Source organism: Sceloporus undulatus, chromosome 1, assembly GCF_019175285.1.
Source record: "Sceloporus undulatus isolate JIND9_A2432 ecotype Alabama chromosome 1, SceUnd_v1.1, whole genome shotgun sequence".
NCBI lineage: Eukaryota > Metazoa > Chordata > Lepidosauria > Squamata > Phrynosomatidae > Sceloporus > Sceloporus undulatus.
Window position 1 is genome coordinate 352,093,502 of NC_056522.1, and position 22,355 is coordinate 352,115,856.

The window sequence follows — 22,355 nt, forward strand, 5'->3', positions numbered from 1 at the left end:
TTATCATGCTACTTTACGCTTGTAGATGGGTACATGTGGAGGAAAGGGAATACCCTTTCCATGTGTGTTTATCTTGATTTTTTAAATCAGAAGTTCTCAAAACAGTTATTAAATATATTTTGCAAACCGACATAATTTTCTAATGACACAAGTAGCATAATTAGATTGTTCAACCTGAAACAGAGAGAGAAAGAAAATGTCAAGTCAGTGACTTATGATGGAGAGGCTCCTGTAAATGTGTCCTGGAGATACTGAAGCCTATGTCAACTGTTGGACTTTTATGTGCTTCAGAAATGTCACAAACTATATATGAATACTGTATTTGTTTCACTGCCATTTTGCCTTGTTTACATTTTAAAAAAAATTACTGTCCAAATATGCATCATGCACCTAATAAAGTAGACTTTAGAACATGACATCTTATGAAATTTAATCTTTAAAGTGCAACAGAATCTTTGTTTGCTTTGTTACAGCTTTCAAAAAACTTGTCATATTAATCTATGACAAGTATTTTGAAAGCTGTAATAGTAAAGATGTTTTCCTTTCTTGCAAGCCACTTCGAGTCCCTTTTTGACAGAAAAGCAGCATAGAAATAAAATATATAAAATAAATAAATGTCTATGTTTCATATTCTATAAAGTTCTGCTTTCTCATGATGGTGTGGGTTGGCATGATATTCTGCTTCACTATATATTCCAGAGATTTCTCCAAATTTACAGGTGACTACACTGAAAAAACAACTTACCTGCCTTAGTGTAGTAAATGCTGCCTTTGTCAGTGACAAAAACAATTGCTTGGGTGTAAACACATGTGTCTGTTTCCACAATTGTCTCATTCTTCAGTGTCATTATTGGTATAAAAAGATTGCCTCCATCATAAGAAAGCCATACCTAAGAAAGAGATGGGAACTAAATTTAATAATAATTCACTATTTGAATATTTTAATCAACTGTTATTGATAATGATAATTGAATTACTATTTGCATAATGATAATAATGGTAATTTAAAATACATGAAACAACACAAGATATTGACCAAGATGGCCAATAGTTGCAAAGGGCCACCCAAATACAGGATTCACTAATAATATTTCTCTGCAACTGTGGCAATTCAGAAAACAATTAAGAATTAACAGTTCCACAAATATCAGTTCAGCAAATTCAAACATATTTTAATCAGAATTGAGAGACTATGAATGTGCAGAAGTGTTTCATACTCATCACTGTAAAAGTTCTGTGGAATATTTGCCACTCCCACCTACGATATTGTTTGTCGTTAAAGCTAAGTGTACTTGCTGTTTCACTTATGGGGATTTTATTTGCTATTACTGTTGCCAATATAGTTGTCGGATCTCAGGACCTAGTCCCAAGTCTCCAGTTTTCATGGGTCACCTCCAGGCAGGAGATGAGGGTGCAAATTCTTCAGTTTTGGTGGGCTGAACTCTGGGCAAAGAGGAAAGGGCCGTGTTCAAATCTCCAGCTCAGCTAGTTCAAGCAGCAGCTTCCTACCATTTTGCAAGGCTTAACTGATGTGTTGTTGATGACAGGGTCTCTTGGAAGTTTGTCATTCACAGAGTTGTCATAAGTCAAAGGTGACTGGATGGCAATTAACAAAAACAAAATTAATAGTATCGATGTCCAAGAAGTCTATATATTTACTTAGCTTCCTTATTCCCTTCAGGTATGGTGGTGCCAGGGGTTACCATCCACTCTTCTCTACATACACTTACTGGCTGGAAGCAAATATGTTAAACTGACAGGTTGATACTTACCAAGAATGATTGTTCTAGGAAGGCTAAAGGAGCCATCCACAACCACTGGGTTACTCCCTTGAGCCAGCTGTTCAAGGCCACATTCTGAACTGTTACTACCATTGCTCCTTTCTCTCTCCCGTTCAGTTTTGTTACATAGCCTTACTTGGTGCAAGTTTTTTTTTAAAAAAATCATTAAGTTTAGAGACTGAAAGATATGCTTTTTCTTCCCCTCCAAAATACAATCACGAGTTTGTTTGTTTTGCTTCTTCAGCCATCCTAGAATGATAATTCTATATCTACCATACTTACTCAACTATAAATCGAGAAATTTATGTCCAAAAATTGACCCTAAAATCCTGGATTAATTTATATAGAGGCCAATACAGTGATACTGCTTATAAAGGCCCTGAACTCAGATGGATGCACTTGCATGTGAGGCTATGATTGTGAAAATATCTTGGATAAGCCATGAAAACCCTTTGAGCCTCAGACGTGAGGCTTGAGTTTACAAGGCACATCTTTTCCCCGCTGAATCGCCAGTGCTTCAGTTGAACTTGCCTGGCTGGCTGAAATTACAGACAGGTGTCTTCATGTTTGACTCCACAACCATTTCTGAGTGGCTGGAAGTTCTTTTTGTTACTCCTCCTCCTTTTTACTTAGAACTATCTAAATCAAGATGGTGACTGGAAGTTGCATTCACACTATTTGCCAGTGCTCTTCTTCCTTTCTCTCTCGGAGGGGAATGGACCAGTAAGGACTTCAGTTTCCCCCTTTGTCTGCTTTCATCTTTCTTAGCCTTTTTAACAATTGATGTTTTTGATCTCACCACTTATGGATTCAGTGGATTTAACTCAAGAGTGTCACTGAGGGTACCTTCCTTCCATATTGCTCTCACTAGATGCCAGTAATACCTTCTTTAATATGGATTTTTTAGAATGCTCAGAGGAACTCCTTCCAATGAATAACTGACTAGTAGAAATTTCTTTATTTACATTCTGCTGCTCTGTAGACTGCATACCTGCAGCTCCCTGAATGGCTTTTGTGGTGTTGTCACTTTCCAGCCTTTTTGTCTGATGAGGCACAGAGCCCTTTCTATCCTCATCCAAATCAGAATTTCCTTTTTTTCTCCTTTTTACTAAATCCCCTGATGCTTGCTAAATAATTATTAACTTACTAATTAACTAAATTGCTTACTAATTTATTACACCTTAATAATTTTGAATTTATTATTACTATAGTGCTAGAGGGAGAGAGTGAGTGAGAGAGAAAGCATTCTTAGCCAAATGGCAAAGCAGGGGAAGAACAATGAAGAGTAGAGGAAAAGGAACAATTGTATTAACTGTTGAGAATGTTGGTCTCCTGCCTTGAAAAGTTGGAACAGGGTAGTAACCTAGAGGTCATGAACTGCTTCTTTAGACTTCCTAAGAATAAATATTTCTAATCCCATCTCCCTAAGTGAAGACGAATAATCCCTTCATTTCTCCTTGATTCAAGAATGGCCCCTTTTGTTACAACTTCTGTCTTACTTAAGAAACATCAACATATGTCCTCAGAGGGTGGGTGGGTGTATGTCTATGTATTTGAATGACACGCTGTGAGCAACTGCGGTTGGTACTTACTGCATTCAATTTAAGGACATCACCAGCTGCTGTCCCTACATTACAGGGTTTGGCCTCAAATTCTTGGGGCCTGGGATGATCCTGAACTGGCAACCTCAAGTGCCAAGCAAAAAACCTTTAAATTTACTCAAATACATCACATTGTATTGTTATTCCATTTTCAAATAAAGATAAATATTACTTCTGAAAACAGTAAACTGTGTTATACCTCCACCTTCAAATATTCATCTAAGATGTCAGTTTGTTTGAGTATAGTTTAGGGTTTGTTGTTGTGTGCCTTCAAGTAATTTCCAATTTATAGTGAACCTAAGGGAAACCTATCATGGGGTTTTCATGGCAAGATTTCATAGAATTATAGAATCGCAGAATTGGAAGAGACCACAAGGGCCATCCAGTGTAATCTCCCTGCCATGCAGGAACTTCCAATCAAAGCACCCCTGACAGATGGCCATCCAGCATCTGTTTAAAGACCTCCAAAGAAGGAGATGCCACTACACTCTGAGGAAGTGTGTTCCACTGTTGAACAGCTCTTACTGTCAGGAAGTTCCTCTTAATGTTTAGGTGGAATCTCTTTTCCTGTAGCTTGCATCCATTGTTCTGGGTCCTGTTCTCCCTCCTCAATATGACATTCCTTCAAATATTTAAACAGGGCTATCATATCACCTCTTAACCTTCTCTTCTCCAGAATAAACATACCCAGGTCCCTAAGTCTCTCCTCATAGGGCATGGTTTCCAGACCCTTCACCATTTTGGTTGCCCTCCTGTGGACATGCTCCAGTTTCTCAACATCCTTTTTGAACTGTAGGGCCCAGAACTGGACACAGTATTCCAGGTGAGGCCTGAACAAGGCAGAATAGAGTGGCACCATTACTTCTCTTGATCAAGACACTATACTTCTATTGATGCAACCTAGAACAGCATTGGCCATTTTAGCTGCCGCATCACACTGTTGACTCATGTTCAACTTGTGGTCTACTAGGACTCCTAGATCCCTTTCACGTGTAGTTTCATTTAGCCAAGTTCCAAGGAGGTTTGCCATGGCCTTCCCCTGAGGCTCCAAGCATGTGACCTGTCCAAGTTCACCAGTGGGTTTCATGGCTAAGCTGGGAATTGAACCCTAGTCTCCAGAGTCATAGTCCAGGACTCAACCCACTATGCTATGCTAGGTAAACTGATTTAAATGACAAAAATATAAATCATTATTTAAACCTTAAAGAGAAAAACTTAATTTGAAATCATTCATTTAAATAAAAATTCCAATTCTTTTTCACAAAACTTTGAACAATGTTGCAAATCTGATTATTACACAATCATTATATATGGATTTATTGATTTTATTGAATTTATACCCAGCCTTTCTCCAAGGATGGGATCCAAGGTAGCTCAATGTAGCAATTTACAACTTATTAGATAACTTCCTTTGTATTCATTTGAGAAATAGTACTACGTGTTGATACTGCTGTTAATTGTCATCAAGTTGGTTTGAGCTTATGGAGAGCCTATGAAGAGAGACTGCCAAGACCACCAGTAATCAACAATCCTGCTCAGGTCTTGCAAACTCAAGGCAATGATTTCCTTTATTGAAGCAACCCATCTTTACAGTGATGTAAACTCTAATACAAGGGACCTAATATAGGTGTGTGCGCGTGCGTTCACCTTCAAGTCACCATTCAATTTATGGCGAGCTCATTAATTTCATAGTGTTTTATTGTTGTTGCTGTTGTGTGCTTTCAAGTCATTTCTGACTTATGAAGACCCTAAGGTGAATCTATCACAGGGTTTTCTTGGCACATTTCTTCAGAGGGGGCTTGCCATTGCCATCCTCTGAGGCTGAGAGAGTGTGATTTGCCCAGGCTCCCCCAGTGGGTTTCATGGACAAGCAGGGATTTGAACTCTGTTATCCAGGGTCATAGTCCAATGTTCAAGGCACTACAATATACTGGCCCCTCTTAGAAAACCTAAGGATTTTCTTAAGCAAGAAATACTGAGGCGGTTTTGCCGGTTGCTTCTCTGAAATATAGCCTACAGCACCTGGCATTAATTGGGGGTCTCCTATCCAATTACTAACTATGGCTGACCCTGCTTAGCTTCCAAGATCAGACAGGATCTGGTGCCTCTAAGAATTTTAGGCTACTTTGTGGTATTTCAAGTCTTCTTCCTTCAAAGATATGTCTTTCTTTTCCAAAAGAAACCAAAAGAATGTATGAACTTAATAATTATAATCATGATACACATGAAATTATGTGTATTTGTTTTTTAATTCATGTTTATTGTTATTGCCTTGTATTATCCCCTCTGTTGTCCGGATTCCCAGTGATTGGGCAGCATATAAATAAATCCTATTATTATTATTATTGTTGTTGTTGTTGTTGTTGTTATTATTATTCCATTTCAATAGGTTTCCTATTCTTACGTACCTGATTTCCATAAGCATATAAAAAATGACTGTCCGGATGGAAAAACATTCCGAATGGGATAAAGGTTGGGTCTGGAAACCAGAAAGCTGGAAATTTTCTCTGCTTATTTAGTTCATGGCCTTTTAAACTGTGTACTGACACCAATGCCCTGTTCTAGGAAGGAAAGGAGAAAATAAAAACAACAAAAATTGTACACAATCACAGATAAACAAAGATCTAGTAGGAAAATGAGTCAGACTGGACAAGTTCATTTTCCTGAGGATAAGACACTTCTAGCTAGTGAAATACTTGTTGGTCACTGTGTTGGATAACTTAAACCAGAAACCTGACAGGGAGAATATGTCACAGTTAATTCATCTGGCCTTCACTGTAGTTTTCAGTTTTATAATCAAAGGTATCAGCGATATCTTTGTGGATCATCTGGCTGTAAATTGACTAAAGGCCATTATTTTGGACAGATTCAAGTGCTGTTTGCAGGCCAGGGCCCAAACTGTGGTACTGAGGGACTATTTTTAAATACCTAATAATAATAAAATTTATTTGTATCCCGCTTCTCTGTGCAACACAACCGAGGCAGCTTACACATTAAAACAATACAGACCCACATCCCAATATCTCACCCACCCCCTAAAATTTGTAATTTAAAACATACCTTAAAATTGCAAACAGATCAAACAGTGGCTGTGGTGGAAGTCAGGGATATAGACGGTTCAGATTTTTGGTGGTTATCTAGGCCTGCCAGAGCTGTCTTAACAGCTTTTTTGAAGCTGTCTAAGGTGGCAATGTGATCAATTTCTTCCGGCAGGCCATTCCATAATCTGGGAGCGGTTGCCGAAAAGGTCCTCTGGGCAGTTGCCGACAATCTAGTTTTCATAGGTTGCAATAAATTCCTCCCAGAGGACCTGAGTGCACGTCGTGGATTATACGGGAGGATGGCTACTTGATGGTGGCTGTAGCTAGGACTGCATTAGTACAGATTCAGCTATTTTAGCTATTTCCTTTCTAAATATTATCTATTTCCTTTCCTGAATAAACTCCTGCTCACATTATTTCAACATGCTGTCCCTGGGCTGTCTGTGAATTTTTTTTAGATGTATAAAAAGCATTAGCTACTCTAATATCTGGTGTATGCCAATCAGCAGTGACTGGTGGCTTCCATATTAGTAAGGCAGCAATTCCTCTACAGGTTTTGGTTTGGACCTTGGTCAAAATCCAAGATGCTGAACCTGTTTTGGGGAAAGCATTCACCACCTTGGACAGTTGCTTTAGGCTGTTGGACACTGTTTTACCTGCCAAGGCTCAATGCTATGGGTTTCTGTGGTTTATACTTTTGTGAGATGTTTAGCCTTCTCTGTCAGAGAGCTCCAATGCACAAGAAACTACAAACCCCAGAATTCCATATCATTGAGCCCTTGCAGTTAAAGCAGTGTCAAACTGCATTATGTCTACAATGCAGATGCAACCTCACTTGGCTGGGATACATGAGAGGGACTCCTTGGTGTGAACTTCTTCCCCAGGTAAGCCAATTTGCCACCTTGTCTCCTGTCCTTCAGGCCAACAGTAAAGACATTCTTATTTCGCCAGTATTTTTCTGCAGCTATGGAAGGTAATGTTGCTCCTCTTATTAATTGCATTTTACTGCTGCCGTTTTACTCCAAATAATGTTAGAAGTCTCCTTGGAGGCCAGAGGAGTGGAGTGTAATGCATTTACAGAAAACAATGTTGACAGTGGTAGAGTAGCCAAAGAACTGGAGGGCATAAAAATTCCATATTATTTCAAACCTTGTCCCATCTATTGTTTAATTCTCCTTGTCCATCCATCTTTTAATTCCAAACACTTCAACAATTAACATAGCTTTGCCAAATACTTCTGCATGAGAATTTGACAGAAGAGAAGAACTACGAACAACTAGAAAATGCTATATAGACAGCACTGATAAATAAGTCACGTCCTTTTACCTGCTGAGATAAAATTGCTATGCCTGCGTTCTGTTCATAATCAACAATGAAAGAAACTACGCGTCTAGAAATTGATTTTTCAGCTTTTGTTCTGTGAGGCAAGCAATTATGCCATTTCGTAAATGAATCATTACTATAGAAACAGGTGGATTCCTGTTAAAAAAGATAGCTAAATTAGTAGAGAAAGCTAACATATTGATAATTGGTTTAGGAATCAAACATAGGACTTTATCACATGAGAGGCAAGCGTCTTCCTCCTGTCATTAAATCCCATCAATATTGTGAAATAATGGGATGATTTTCACACGACGTTGCCATGATTGTGTGATTATCCCATGAATATAGCTGCAAAATTGCACAGCTTTTTATTCATGGGAATTCCCCGTAAATAAAAAGCAGTGCAATTTTGCCACTGTATTCATGAGATAATTGCGTGATAATGGCGACGTGTGTGAAAATCTTCCCATTATTGCACAATATTGACAGGATTTAATGGTGGCAGGAGGACACTTGCCTCCTGTGTGATAAAGTCCATAGCTCTGGCTTCAAAGCCTTGTCAAATAAATTTTTCAGCACTACAGAAATAAAAAAGAAACCAATCAGTAAGAAGTAAAAAACTCAAGCCAAAACTGCATATGACACTATTCTCACTCCCCCCTCCTTTAAAATTATGTTTAAACTGATCACTTTTATTTTGAAGAAAAATAAGAGGGATGCTGCAATTTGGAATGCATCCTAGATCTATAATGGGATTTTAAAAGGAATTTTGAGATCAAGAAAAAGAAACCATAGAAGCCACAAAAGCCCAGGCATCTTTCTATTGGCTTAGGTGTTTGATATTCTAAGCATAACAATTATAACCTTTTGAACTTTTGGGTTTTTCCTCATTCTGCACTGCTCACTTCCATATGATTGTCTTCATTACATGAGAAAAGAAAGGAGAAATAGATTCGGAGAGTAATGGCTTTCTCCATGCCACTCTGCATGCCATTGTAGCACTTCCATTTTCTTCCCAAGGGGAGACAGTCATCAGAGCATGCCTCTGGTTGAACAGGAAAAATCCTTTCAGCAGAAGGCATGTTTTGATGACTGCCTCCCCTTGGGAAGAGAATGAAAGTGCTATGATGGCATGCAGAGTGGCATGGAGAAAACTGCTACTCTCCAAATCCATTTCACCTTTCTTTTCTCATGCGGTAAAGTACTTAATCACAGATTTTTTACAATCTCATGCCCATTCTTCCCAGCTCTCTCTGTTAGGTACCTCCTCAGTCCAGTCCTTTGAATCCTTCCTTCACATGCCTAACAAACTATGATATTTTCACTGGAAATGTTTAATCATTGATTGGCCATTCTCTGTCTTGCCTCCCTTTAGCTTAATGTCTTCCAAATAGCAGCATATTACCCAACCACATATTGGAAAGAGAAATTACAACATATAGTGTTACAAGAAATTCTGCAAAATATAATCACTCTATATAGGCACCTTGTGCTATGACTGGATTTGACAGAAACTTTGTTCAAGCTTCCATATGGTCTCTGAACATTTATTACCATATTGTCAGGGATTCATATATATAAGCAACAAGATTTTAATCAATAAAACATCAGGCTTTACCATCTTTTCTTACCTGACTTAATGTCTTGTCTTTGTTAAATGACAGACCAACATAGTCCACTGAAAGGACAAATGCATTAAACACAAGTCATACTGTTTACAAAATACATACATCTAGGTTGAACATCCGCAAAGAGTTTAAGGTCAGATTTTAAAACTAATTTTTCTCTAGACTTCAAAATCTACAGGCTTGAATTAGACAGGAATGATCAGGACTGTTTTTGTCTTTAAAGCTTCTGTGTTTAAAATGCTTTGATTTGCAATTGTTAACAAATGTGTTGCAGTTCTCAGAAATTATATAAAAATGCCATATACAGAGGCAATATGCACCTCTTTGCCAGATACCCACGACAAACAGGCAGTGACATTCCTGCACTGGGGGTAATCCAGTTTGGGTGGTGGGGCTTCTGGGGCAGGGCTTCCGGTGACGTTTCTGGAGACAGGGCTTCCAGTGGGATTTCCAGGGGCAGGGCTTCCGGGGATGGCATGCACTTCCTCTCCCTATGCTGTCTCGTCCTTTTCTTGATGAGGAAACGGGGAACGGAGTGCACACAGGAAAGGCTCGTGGAGGCGGAATGTGGGAGAAGAGTGCAGGGAACGGAATGGTGCATGTACAGGGAATGAAGCGTGCATGGGGAATGAAACATAAAGGATGACATGGGGGGCTGACCAGGTGTCATTTCCCTTCTGCGATGTCACCTGGTGTGAGCCACACCACTGCACTCCCCTAATGATGCCAATGCAAACAGGAAGGCTGTTGCCTTAACACCATGGTTGCACATATTGTCAGTTTCATGTTGAAAATACAATAATGAACTAGATGTCCCTTTTGGGCTGATCCAGGAGGGCTGTTTTTATCTCTGATGTATTAACACCCCGCCTCCAAAAGACAATATTGTGGCAAAGTTATACTTGTAACTTCTGCAGCAAGCCTGAGAGCAGGCTGGGAGGTCTAAAACAACAGCTGGTCACTACACATGGAATGCTGTCTATTGCACAAATTACCCCCTTAATCACCGTTAGGTATTGCATGCATATTGATATTAACCACAGTGAAAACTACCCAGGATTTTAAACTTTATCACATATTGGTTAAAAAGAAATTGATTTGTCTGTTCACAGAGAATGTCGGCATTGATTTAGCATTAAATCAGGGTTAAGGTTCTCTCTGATGGGAAGTCCTTGTTTCCCACCTTGCCTCTGCCAGATTTACGATATGGCCCTTTAACCTCAGCCCTCCGTCTATCAGCAACATGGAAGATGATGATGATGATGATGATGATGATGATGATGATGATGATGATGATGAATATTGTATTTCACAATGCTATGGTAAAAAAATATAGGTAGATAATGTATGTGAAATATGCCAATGTGGTATAATAGTGTGAGCAGTGGACTACAACTCTGGAGACCAGAGTTAGAATCTCTGATCAGTATTAGAGATGCACTGGCTCCATCCTGGCTTCTGAGGGAGAGAGGAGGTAGGCAAATCCCACCAGGCCTCCCCAAAGGAACTGAGCCCTTCCCAGAAGGCTTCTGGCTCCATCCTGGCTTCTGAGGGAGAGAGGGGGTGGGCCAATCCCACCAGGCCTCCGCAAAGGAACTGAGCCCTTCCCAGAAGGCTTCTGGCTCCATCCTCCACTCCCTTCCCCTTTTGTGTCATGTCTTCTTAGATTGTAAGCCTGAGGGCAGGGAACCGTCTAATTAAAAGATTGTATGTACAGTGCTGTGTAAATTTACAGCGCTATATAAGTAAAGCTTAATAATAATAACAACAACAACAACAACAACAACAACAACAACTGGGTGACCTTTGCTAAGTCACACTTTGTCAGCCTCAAGAAAAAAAAGACAATGGCAACCCCCCTCTGAGCAAATCTTTCCAAGATAACCCCCATGTTAGGTTTGCTTTAGGGTCACCACAAATCAGAAATAACTTGGAGGCATATAACAACAAACAAATATTATGTATTAATAATAATACTTGCTTGCAAAAAGGGTGAACAATATATGAATTCTTACTGCTTCTTTTACCAAAAATCATTGGCTTGTCTCAATGTAGCATAAATATCTGCCAGTCTAATTATTCTACAGTAGTATTATGGAATCCCTATACTGCATACTATTACAGCACAACATATGAGAAATGAGCTACCACCTCATTAAACAATGCACAATGGACAGAAGCAGTGCACAATGCACAAGACACATTGATACAGTACCGTAGATGCATTATCCCATACCTACAATAGGTCCACTTGAAGGACTCCATTCTTGCCACCATCAGCTGACATATCTCTCTTGACCCCTCCTCTTTGTCTAGCTATCGTCCGATTTCTCTTCTCCCCTTTCTTTCTAAGGTTTTGGAACGGGTTGTCTATTCGCGCTGTCTTGAGTTTCTTCAAGCCAACTCCATTCTTGATCCCTTTCAGTCTGGCTTCCGCCCAAAGCATTCCACAGAGACAGCCCTCACTAAGATCTCGAATGACCTTTTACGGGCCAAGGCTAATGGCCTTTACTCTGTTCTCATCCTTCTTGATTTGTCTGCAGCCTTTGACACTGTTGATCACTGTCTCCTAATTGACATACTCTCTGACCTTGGGTTCTTAGACTCTGTTATCGACTGGTTTAGATCTTACTTGTCTGGCAGATCTTTTGCAGTGGTTGCAGGAGGTCAGACTTCTTCTCCTGTTCCCTTATCTGTTGGAGTTCCCCAGGGCTCTGTTCTGGGTCCCCTTCTGTTTTCTCTCTACACACTGTCCTTAGGAAAACTCATCAGCTCTTTTGGCTTTTCCTACCATCTATATGCCGATGACACCCAGCTGTATCTTTCTGCCCCTGACCTTTCTCCAAGGCTTGAACAGCAAGTCTCATCTTGCCTTACAGCTGTCTCACAGTGGATGCGCCATCGGCGTTTGAAGCTCAACATGTCCAAGACGGAGCTTCTTGTCTTTCCTCCTAAGCCCAACCTTCAACACTCCTTTTCTGTCTCTGTGGACAACATTTCCATTCAACCAGTCCAGCAAACCCGCAGTCTTGGTTTTATCTTTGACTCTTCTCTGTCGTGTATCCCTCAGATCCAGACCACAGCCAAGGCTTGTAGATTCTTTTTGTACAATATTGCCAAAATCCGACCATATCTCTCCACCTCTACTGCCAAGATCCTGGTCCATGCCCTAGTGGTCTCACGACTTGATTACTGTAATGTCCTCCTGGCTGGGCTTCCTCTTTCTCACCTCCGTCCTTTAATCTCTGTCCAGCATTCAGCTGCACGCATTATCACTTCCACCCACCGCTCTGACCACATCTCTCCTGTCTTGGCATCCCTTCACTGGCTCCCCCTCCCTTTCCGCATTCAGTATAAGCTCCTGCTGTCGACATTCAAAGCCCTCCATGGACTGGCCCCTCCTTACTTATTCGACCTTCTTTCTCCTCACCTTCCCACCAGGGCCCTCCGTTCTGGTAGTCAAGGTCTGCTGTCCCAGCCCAGGATTTCCTCTGCCCCATCTCGGATTCGCCCCTTTTCACTTGCTGCCCCTCACTCCTGGAACCTTCTTCCTCCACAAGCAAGAGCCATCACTTCTTTAACCAGCTTCAAAACGGAGTTGAAAACCATCCTATTCAGAGAAGCCTTCCCAGGCATCGCATAATTGTCGCTTACTATCTGATGTTCTGTTGTTGGCTGTTTATCGATCCATTTCCTGTATTGCTATGTACTGTATATGTATTATCCTACTTGTGAGTATGTATTTTCCCTGGATAATGATTAACCTTCCATTATGAAGCCAAGCCCTCCCTCCAGTCCATCTGCCTTGGTCCAGGCCTCGGAGGTTGAGAGGAACTGCTGGACCTCTTAGCCTTTCCCGTCACCACCCCCTTCTCCTTCTGTGTCATGTCTTTTTAGATTGTAAGCCTGAGGGCAGGGAACCGTCTAACTAAAAAGATTGCATGTACAGCGCTGTGTAAATTTAAAGCGCTTCATAAATAAAGGTTAATAATAATAATAATAATATCTGTTCTGTATTGTCTAAAAAAGCCATTCCACATGGGCAGCACAACTTATACCTTTGTATTTCACTAACAGAATTCTGGCCAAAATGTTCTTTCCTTCAGATCTGATAAATGTGTTTCTGAACATTTCAGCCATAATTTGGGAAATAATGTACTAAAATACTTAAATAGAAACATCTAGATTCTAAACAGTTAATTCTCTGCTGGTTGGGAAACCATAATCTTAGATTACACATGAACAGAAGCTCCATAATATATGGAAGGAAAATAATTTTGCTATAGACTACTATTGCTATAGACTACTATAAGAGTAATTTTGTCTCTGTGAAACAAAATCTCTTAGGTTACAGCCTATCACTCCTTTGCTTTCCATCTATCATTCTGCAACCCACTGTCAATGCCAAAGGATTCAAATCTGGAACTTTTATGTGGATATTTATATTTGTTGATAAATATCATATATTTCTGCAGGTAGTTCAGTCAACATGTCCTTTTCTTGGCTACAAACATTATAATACAGTTGTATTATAGGGTATCTGAATATATAACAAAAATAGCCTTTAAAAGTAAATACAGTAGTCCCTCGGGTTACGAAATTAATTCGTTCCGCCGCTCCGTTCGTAACCCGAGTAATTTCGCAACCCGAAAAGGCTTTCCATTAGCGCTGGAAAGCCGCTAGCCGCGCTTTGCGGTTTGAATTTCGCGCCGAAAAAAAATTCGTAACCCGAAAAAAACATCGTATCCCGGAACAGTTTTTTCCAATGTAACTTTTTCGTATCCCGGAAATTTCGTAACGCGATCAATTCGTATCCCGGGGCACCACTGTACTAGGGATCTGCCTCTAGTATAATATTTAAGTTATACTCTTCTTTCTTCTTATATTTATACTGCTTGCAACTCTGGTTTCCTTACCTTCATAGTTTTCCCTGTTAGCTAGACATTGGCGGCTATACCATATTCTTGCTCTCAAATAATCATCCTACAAAGAAAAACATGAAATAAGTGTATGCCAGTTGCTAATTTTGAATTGTGCATGGCTGGCAAAGTTCAGAAGAGGTCCAATAAATCATAGCTTCCGTACACTGGCCCAGCAGTTCTTCATAGGACTGCCACATGCCAGAAAAAAATGGAGAAGAGCACCAGTTCTTTCTAGTTTCTTCTGGCAGCATCAGCAATACTAGTCATGGCTGCTTAAAACAGCCATTTCTTGAGTCCAATAATATAAGATAAAAAGGAAACTGTACTGTATCATGAGCATCAGGAAGGAATTTCCAGGGCATGCTGGATAGGCAAGTAGCACCCTGAAGTATTTTATCATTCAGAGACAAATCTTTTAAACATGGGCCCTTGCCACAGATTAAAAGAAGAAATTTAACTCATTAATACTAATAATCAGTGGCATTTATTACTAAGATTTTATGCATTACAAATTAAATAAAGTAAAGTTAAGGACAGGCTGCATACTCGTAACTGTAGCCCTTTGAGTGAACTTGAAGAAGTGTGAACTCTATGAACACACACAACTGGGTTATTGGTGAACTCACACAACTGAATTATCCTGCACCTGCACAGTGACTGTTCTGGAGCATTCTATAGCATTCTAAAGAGTTTTGGCGGTAACCCCACACATCTCTGCCAGCCCAATATAAGGGGCTCTCACCACAGCTTGCCAGCTCCATAGGATGTCAATACAGCCATCTTTGTGAACCAGCAAGACACAATGAGGGGAGGAGTTGTGTGACTTCACAAATGGCCACTCAAAAAACTACAGTTATAGATATGTAAACTGTCCTTCTTCTTTGTGATCTCTTTGACTCACACAACTGGGAGACTAGCAAGCTACAAGAAGTAGGAGGTGGGAGTGTCAGTGCAAACAATCAAGCTTATGCTTGTGAGTACATATGAAAAACATATGAAGTCAGAAACATAAGCAAGAACTCCCGGCTCCAATAGGATGTAGCAACTGCACGACGAATATATGGTGCTGAGGCAATCTAGATACCCGGCAACCAGACACCTTGGATAAAGCTGAATGGGATGCATCCAGCTTCATAGGTATATATGTAGCAGTCAGTACAGAGGTATTCAAGAAACAATAAGCTTTGGCTCAAGTCCAATGAATTAAAAAAAAAAACCCCCCCCCACGGAAAAAAAAAAAAAAGTTGGTGTGTGGTTTGTTTTTTGTGTTGTTTTTTAACCCACCAACACCACCACCACAAAACAAAAAAAACAAATGGAAAAAAAAAAACAAACAAAGAAAGATCGGGGGGGGGTGGGGGGTGGGGGGGGGTGGTGGGGGGGGGGGTGTGGGGGTTTGGGGGGGGGAGGGAGGGGGGGGGGGGTGGGGGGGGGGGTGGGGGGGTGGGTGGGGGGGGGGAATAAAAACCAAAAAACCAAAAAAAAAAAAAAAAACAAAAAAAAAAAAAAAAAAAAAAAAAAAAAAAGAAAAACAAAAAAAAAAAAACAAAAAAAACCAAAAAAAAAAAAAACAAAAAAGAAAAAAAAAACCTCCCCCACCCCCACCCCCCCACCACCACCCCCCCCACCCCACCCCCAAAAAAAAACCCCACAAACCGCGAAAACCAAAAACAAAAAAAAGTTGGTGTGGTTGGGTAAACCACAAAACAAAAACCCACACACAACAAAGCTAACTTGTTTAGTTTTTGTGTATTTGTGTTTTATTTTGTCTATTTGTTTTGTGTTTTATTTTTTACCAACACAAAAAACCCACACACTTTTTTTTGTATGGTTTACAAAGAACCATGATCTCAATACTCGACCAAAGTTCAATTACCTTAAGCTTGAACCTAATACAAGTCACCAGGCCTTCCCCATACCTATATAGCAATACAAATTAGAGGCAGACAAGTAGCTGCATGGTAAATGTCCATGATTGAAACACCAGTCAGGAAGCATTAGGACAACAAATGCCTTGGGGGAGTGGGCTCAGTCCCAGTAATAAGGGTGCTTTCGAGCCAGATCATATGACAGCATTGATATGTTGATTACCACCTTCAAGAAGTATTGTAAAGAGATAGGCAGTAATTTCCTTCACACTTGACCAAAGAGTCGGGAGCGGTATGAAAGGCAACAGTCCTATCTACAAAGGCTAATGCCCCCATACATCAAGGTGTTGTTGTGCTTCTCACAGTCCAAAGTAGGTTGCTGAAACAGGGAAGGCAATACAATGTCTTGCTGAGATGGAAGAGGACACACTTTGGCAAGAAGGTGATGGTCAGGTTTCAACACAGCCCTGTCTAATGGAACCAAAGAGATGGGTCATCCACCTGCAGGGCAAAAAGCTCATTAGCTCTCTGAGTAGTGTCAAGGCAGCCAAATGTAGTCTTCCATGACAGCAGCTGTATATCACAGGTTGTCATCTGCTTGAGGGTCTGCCATAGAGCTGGCCAAGCACCAGTCCACTGGGGTGTTGGACCCAACACCTGGAGGTGAAGGTGCTTATATCCTTCCAAAACTTCCAGACCAAAAGATGTGTTAAATAAGAAGGCTTATCAAGAAACTGAAAATGTGCCAAAATGGCAGCCAAGTAACAATGTCAAAGACAAAGAGAGGTTTTGATCCACAAAGAAAGTAACAAGTTCGGCACATCTGTGATGGCAGCTTCAGACAACCGATCGACTGTGGAAGCAGGAGTCAACAAACCCTTCCATTTCTAGTGATAGGACCACCTGGTAGAAAGATGATGAACTGTACAACATCTAGGGCAGCAGGATCCTCCATGCCATCAGGTGAAGGGTGTTGAGATTGGGGTGTCTGATCTGGCCTTGCATAGGGTGATCCAGGGAAGAGATCTGGCCTGCGTGGCAAACAAACAACTGTCCTGGGGATAGGTGAAGAAGATGTGTGAACCAGGGCTGTTTGTTGGCCATCCTGGGGTGATCAGATGCCACTCACTCGTCCTGGTGGAGCTTGGCAATGACTCGGGTAAGAAGAGAAAGTGGAAGGAAGGCATACAGTGCGAGACTATATCAAGTAAAGAGATACAACCTGCCCTATGACTCCTAGAACAGAACTGCTTGTGCTGGGAATTTTAAGCCAAACAAAAAGGACCTAACTAAGGACATGGCTAAAAATGGGCTTCAGAGCCTCAGGATCAATACCAGGAAAGATTCTGGAGCAGATCATTAAACAGAGAGTCGGTGAACATCAAGAAGGCAATGCCATAATCACAAAAGTCAACATGGGTTCAGAGAAACAAGTCATGCCAGACAATCTAACATCTCTTTCTTTGATAAAATATCAGCTTGGTAGATGAAGGGAATGCTGTGGATATAGTATATCTTGATTTCACAAGGCCTTTGACAAGGTCCCATGACATTCTTGCAAACAAGCTTGTAAAATGTGGGCTAGACTAAGTAACTGTTACATGATTTGTAACTAGTTGATCGGCCCGAACGCAAAGGGTGCTCAACAAGGGCTCTTTTTCATCCTGGAGAGAAGTGACCAGTGGGGTCCCACAGGTCTGTCCTGGGGCCAGTGTTATTCACATCTTTATCAATGACCTGGATGACAGAATTGGGAGCAACTTATCAAAATTTGCAGATGACACCAAATTAGGAGGAATAGCTAATACCCAGAGGACAAAATCAACATTCAAAATGACCTGAATACACTAGAAAGCTGGGCCAAAGCTAACAAAATGAAATTCAACACAGAAAAATGTAAGGTACTGCACTTAGGGCAGAAAATAAAATGCACAGATATAGGATGGGGGACACCTGGCTGAATGAAACACATGTGAAAAGGATCTGGGAGTCCAAGTAGACCACAAGTTGAACATGGTGAAAAGTGTGATGCGGCAGCTAAAAAGGCCAATGCAATTTTAGGCGGCATCAATAAAAGTAAGTGTCTAGATGAGGGGTAGGCAACCATTTTGAGCCGGGGGCCGGGTTGCTGCTCCTCAGCAACTGGGGGGGCCAAAATAAATAAATAATTAATAATTAAATATTTTTTAAAAGTTAAATAAATAAATAAACCGGACGGGACAATTAGGACAACATTCAAATGGTGGACACTTTTTTTAAAAAAGTGGAGGACACGCAAAAATTTTTGCTGATTTAAAAAAAATGTTAATATAAATGCTTTTCTGAGGCGTCTATAGACAATGGCCCCCCTTGCCCCGGTGCGCAAGAGGCCAAAGGCCCTTGCGGCAATCGGCGGCAGGACCGGGCTGGGGCCGGTCCCAAGCCGCGCCGGCCGCATCCGGGCTGCGAGCCCAGGTTGCTACCCCTGGTCTAGATCAAGAGAAGCAAATGTGCCACTGTATTCTGCTCTGGTCAGGCCTCACCTGGAATATTGTGTCCAGTTCTGGGCACCACATTCAAAAAGAACATTTAGAAACTGGAGCGTGTCCAGAGAGGGCGACTAAAATGGTGAAAGGTCGGGAAACCAGCCCTATGAGGAACGACTCAGGGACTGGGGATGTTTAGCCTGGAGAAGAGAAGGTAAGAGGTGATATGATAGTCCTGTTTAAATTTTGAAAGGAGTCAATTGAGGAGGGAGCAAGCTTGTTTTCTGCTGCTCCAGAGAACAGGACCCAGAACAAGGGATGCAAGCTACAGAAAAAGAGATTCCGCCTCAACATTCAGAAGAACTTCCTGACAGTAAGGGCTGTTCGACAGTGGAACACACTCCTCGGACAAGGATGTAGCCAGGATTTTGGGAAGGGGGGGGGTCAAGACTAAGTGCCACCATTTTGAGAGGCTAAGAGCGCCCCCCCAAGACACAAAAGAGTGTCGAGCGTTTACCCTCGACACCTTGATGGCACCACTTAACTTCCGTTATGGCTCGTGCAATGGAATCTGGGAACTGTAGTGGAGTCATTGTCAGGTGCCAACAACAAACTACAAATCCCAGCATTCACAACATGGAGCCAAGAACAGTTAAAGGCAATCAAACTAGATATTTTTTCAGTGCAGAGCAAACTGAGTCCTTCCTCTGAAGGTGTTTACATCAGATAAATCAGCTCGATAAAGCAAGTGCAGCTGCGCTCAGCATGACGGCAGCCACTCTGTTCATGCTCAGAGACACTCTCTCATGCTTTGAGACACGTGTATCCCAACACTGATCTGAGCTACGAACCCAGGCTGCATCCACACATTTCATCCCACTTCCAAGAGGGATTTTTAATTTTGAGATACACACACACACACACACCTTTTAATTCCAAGACCTACCTACCTATCTATCTTACATCTATCATCTATCATAATTTTAATTCCAAGCCATTATACGTTTCTTCTTTTATATTAAACAAACCCCTTTAAGAGAATCCATTTTGGGAGAAAGGTAGAGTATAAAATCAAACAATAAAAAATTATAGTGCATGGCCATCAGTGCATGGCTGCATTATAAGACTTATATACTTTATACATTTAAAAACTATTAAAATCACAGTAGGCTCAGAGTGCTACAGAATCATGGAATCATAGAGTTAGAAGAGACCTAGAAGGGCCTGATCCAGTCCAACCCCATTCTGCCATGCAGGAACTCCCAGTCAAAGCATCCTCAACAATTTATGTAATGGAGGTGTCCATCTGCATTGTAGAAAAATATACTATAGATTGATGCTATGGAAAATCACCACCTTGAGTCTGTATATTGGGAGAAAGGCGGGATATAAGAAAATAACAACAACAACAATATCTGGGTATTGAGTTTTGTGAGACATTAGCCTTCTTTGTCAGGGCCATCCAATCCAACCCCATTCTGCCATGCAGGAACTCTCCATCAAAGCATCCCCATTGACATGCTGAAAAAGGGCCAGCTAACTGTATTTTATACTATTTGTGTTTTAAAAAAGAGAAAAAACAAGGCTGGAAGAGCCGCTTGCCTTTTTGCATCACAGACCCCCTCTTTTTTTGTTGTTGCAAAATCCAGAATGACTGTTTTTTGAAAACCTGAGTCCATTATCAGGAGAAATGTCCAGGTAGAGCCTGAGTCTCCTTTCCTGGACTTCCAAAACCTCAAACTGACCCTCAGAGCATCTGGTCTGACCCCCACCTCAAGGAAACTTGGAAATCCTGAAGGTTTAGATCAATGACGTAATTATGATTATACAAGGCATAGTGGTCTCAGGTGTTGCTGAAGCAGTATGCAGCAGCACAAAATTATTTTAAAAATATAGTGCATTAAATTACCTTCAGTCTATGTCTATGAGATGCATATGAAACATACATGGATCCCATCCCCAGTATAAATCCCATTAGACATAATACTGTATATAAATATACCAAACTCTGAAAACTCCAAAATCCAAAATACATCTAATCCTCAGCATTTTGGGTAAGGATGATTATTATATTATATTATTATTATTATATTATATTCTATATTGTACATGGATAACAGCTAAAAGTTAGAAGTCACCTTTTCCTTCTTTTCTTCAGTTCTCCCTGAGGGGAGGGAGGAAGGGGGGGAGGAGGAGAAGGAGGAGAAGGAGGAGTGGAAGCCGGACTCAGAAGGAAACGAAACGAAAGGAGTCACAGGGACTCCCTCTCTCTCTCTCTCTCCTGAGCTTGGCGTTCAAGCCCTCCTCGCTCCCTCCTCCCTCCCCCCTCCATAAGCCACGGAGTAGAGGGAAAAGAGGAACTGTTGTTGTCTTTCCTGTCCCTCGCCTTGGTTTTAATGGAGGGGAGGGGGGAGGAAGGAGCTTGAACGCCCCCAGGCCTGATAGGGGGGTCCCGACCCCCAAACCCCACACCCCCCCCAGGCTACGTCCTTGCCTCGGAGTGTAGGGGAGTCTCCTTCCTTGGAGGTCTTTAAGCAGAGGCTAGAGGGCCATCTGTCGGGAATGCTTTGATTTGGTTTCCTGCATGGCAGGGGGTTGGACTGGATGGCCCGTGCGGTCTCTTCCAACTATGATTCTATGATTCTAGGATGGAGCCTTCACTTGTGGCTCAAGTGTATTCTGGACAGAGCATCTTCAAGGCCATTTTCTCTCTGGGAAGATAGACAGGAAAAAATGGAGATGGTCCCTGGAAGGCACCAGCAGGGACGTAGCTAGGATTTGGGAAGGGGGGGGGGTCCAGACTAAGTGCCACCATTATAATGGGGCTTGGGCACAGCGGCGTGGTGGCATGCGCCATCATTGTATCTAACGGAAGGGGGGATCCGACCGGCCACCTGGACCCCCCCCCGACAACGTCCCTGGCACCAATCCCAGAATCAAATAGTGAGGCAAAGGAGGGTGCAAGATTGAGTACCACCTTGCTGTTTACGTAATATAGGACTGTGGTGTTGATTGTCAACACTTGGACCATCATGCCTCTTACAAAGATTCTTAGGAAGGAATGCTTTTTCTACTGCCAACAGTTGAGAGCATTGACATGAAGGCTCTTTTCCTCCAACGACCACAGACCACCCACCACATAGAGACTACTGGACCAACCTTGGTACTGTAAGCCACTTTTTGGGGAATGCCGAAGTGGATTGAATGCAGTAAGGAACCAAGCCTGGATGGTGGTATGAATCAGAAAGGTTGAGACAAGGCTAGAAGTTGTCTAAAACTGATGGAACAGCTACCACAGCCCGTTGCAGAAGGGATTGAGATGACACAGGCAAGTTTTTGCATGGAAGGACTTTGTCTTGTCCACATAAAAAGCCATGACACATCAAATGTGTACCATATGTGGTCCTCATCCAATCGTAGTGAGGGGGAAAATAACAACAGAGCAATTTCCTGAAAAATGTGAAAAATTATGACAACCTTTGGCAGGAAATCAAAATCAGGGCATAAAACAATGTTGTCTGTGGAAATGGAGAAAAAGAGAGTAGGTCTGATTTGGCAGCCTGCAGTCGGGATGGCATGCAAGGCAAAGGAGCACTGCAAACCATAATTGCCTTGGTTACCATGAAGTTATTAGGATGCAATCAGCTAATTTGTTCCTGAGATTGGCTAGTTCCTTTGATGTTAAAGAGAGGAAGTATGGGAAAATGTAATGTTTTTGGCCTATCC

General features: G+C 41.5%; 1 protein-coding gene across 1 annotated transcript in view; it reads right to left on the minus strand.

The window, feature by feature from the left end:
* CATSPERB (cation channel sperm associated auxiliary subunit beta) overlaps window positions 1-22,355 on the minus strand; it is a 61,114-nt gene that overhangs the window by 33,665 nt on the left and 5,094 nt on the right. The window contains exons 5-9 of the mRNA XM_042438664.1: window positions 14,291-14,357; window positions 9,378-9,424; window positions 7,750-7,902; window positions 5,791-5,943; window positions 746-890 (exon numbers count right to left, since the gene is read on the minus strand). Of these exons, the coding sequence (XP_042294598.1) occupies window positions 746-890; window positions 5,791-5,943; window positions 7,750-7,902; window positions 9,378-9,424; window positions 14,291-14,357 (565 nt within the window). The remainder of the gene's footprint in view (window positions 1-745; window positions 891-5,790; window positions 5,944-7,749; window positions 7,903-9,377; window positions 9,425-14,290; window positions 14,358-22,355) is intronic.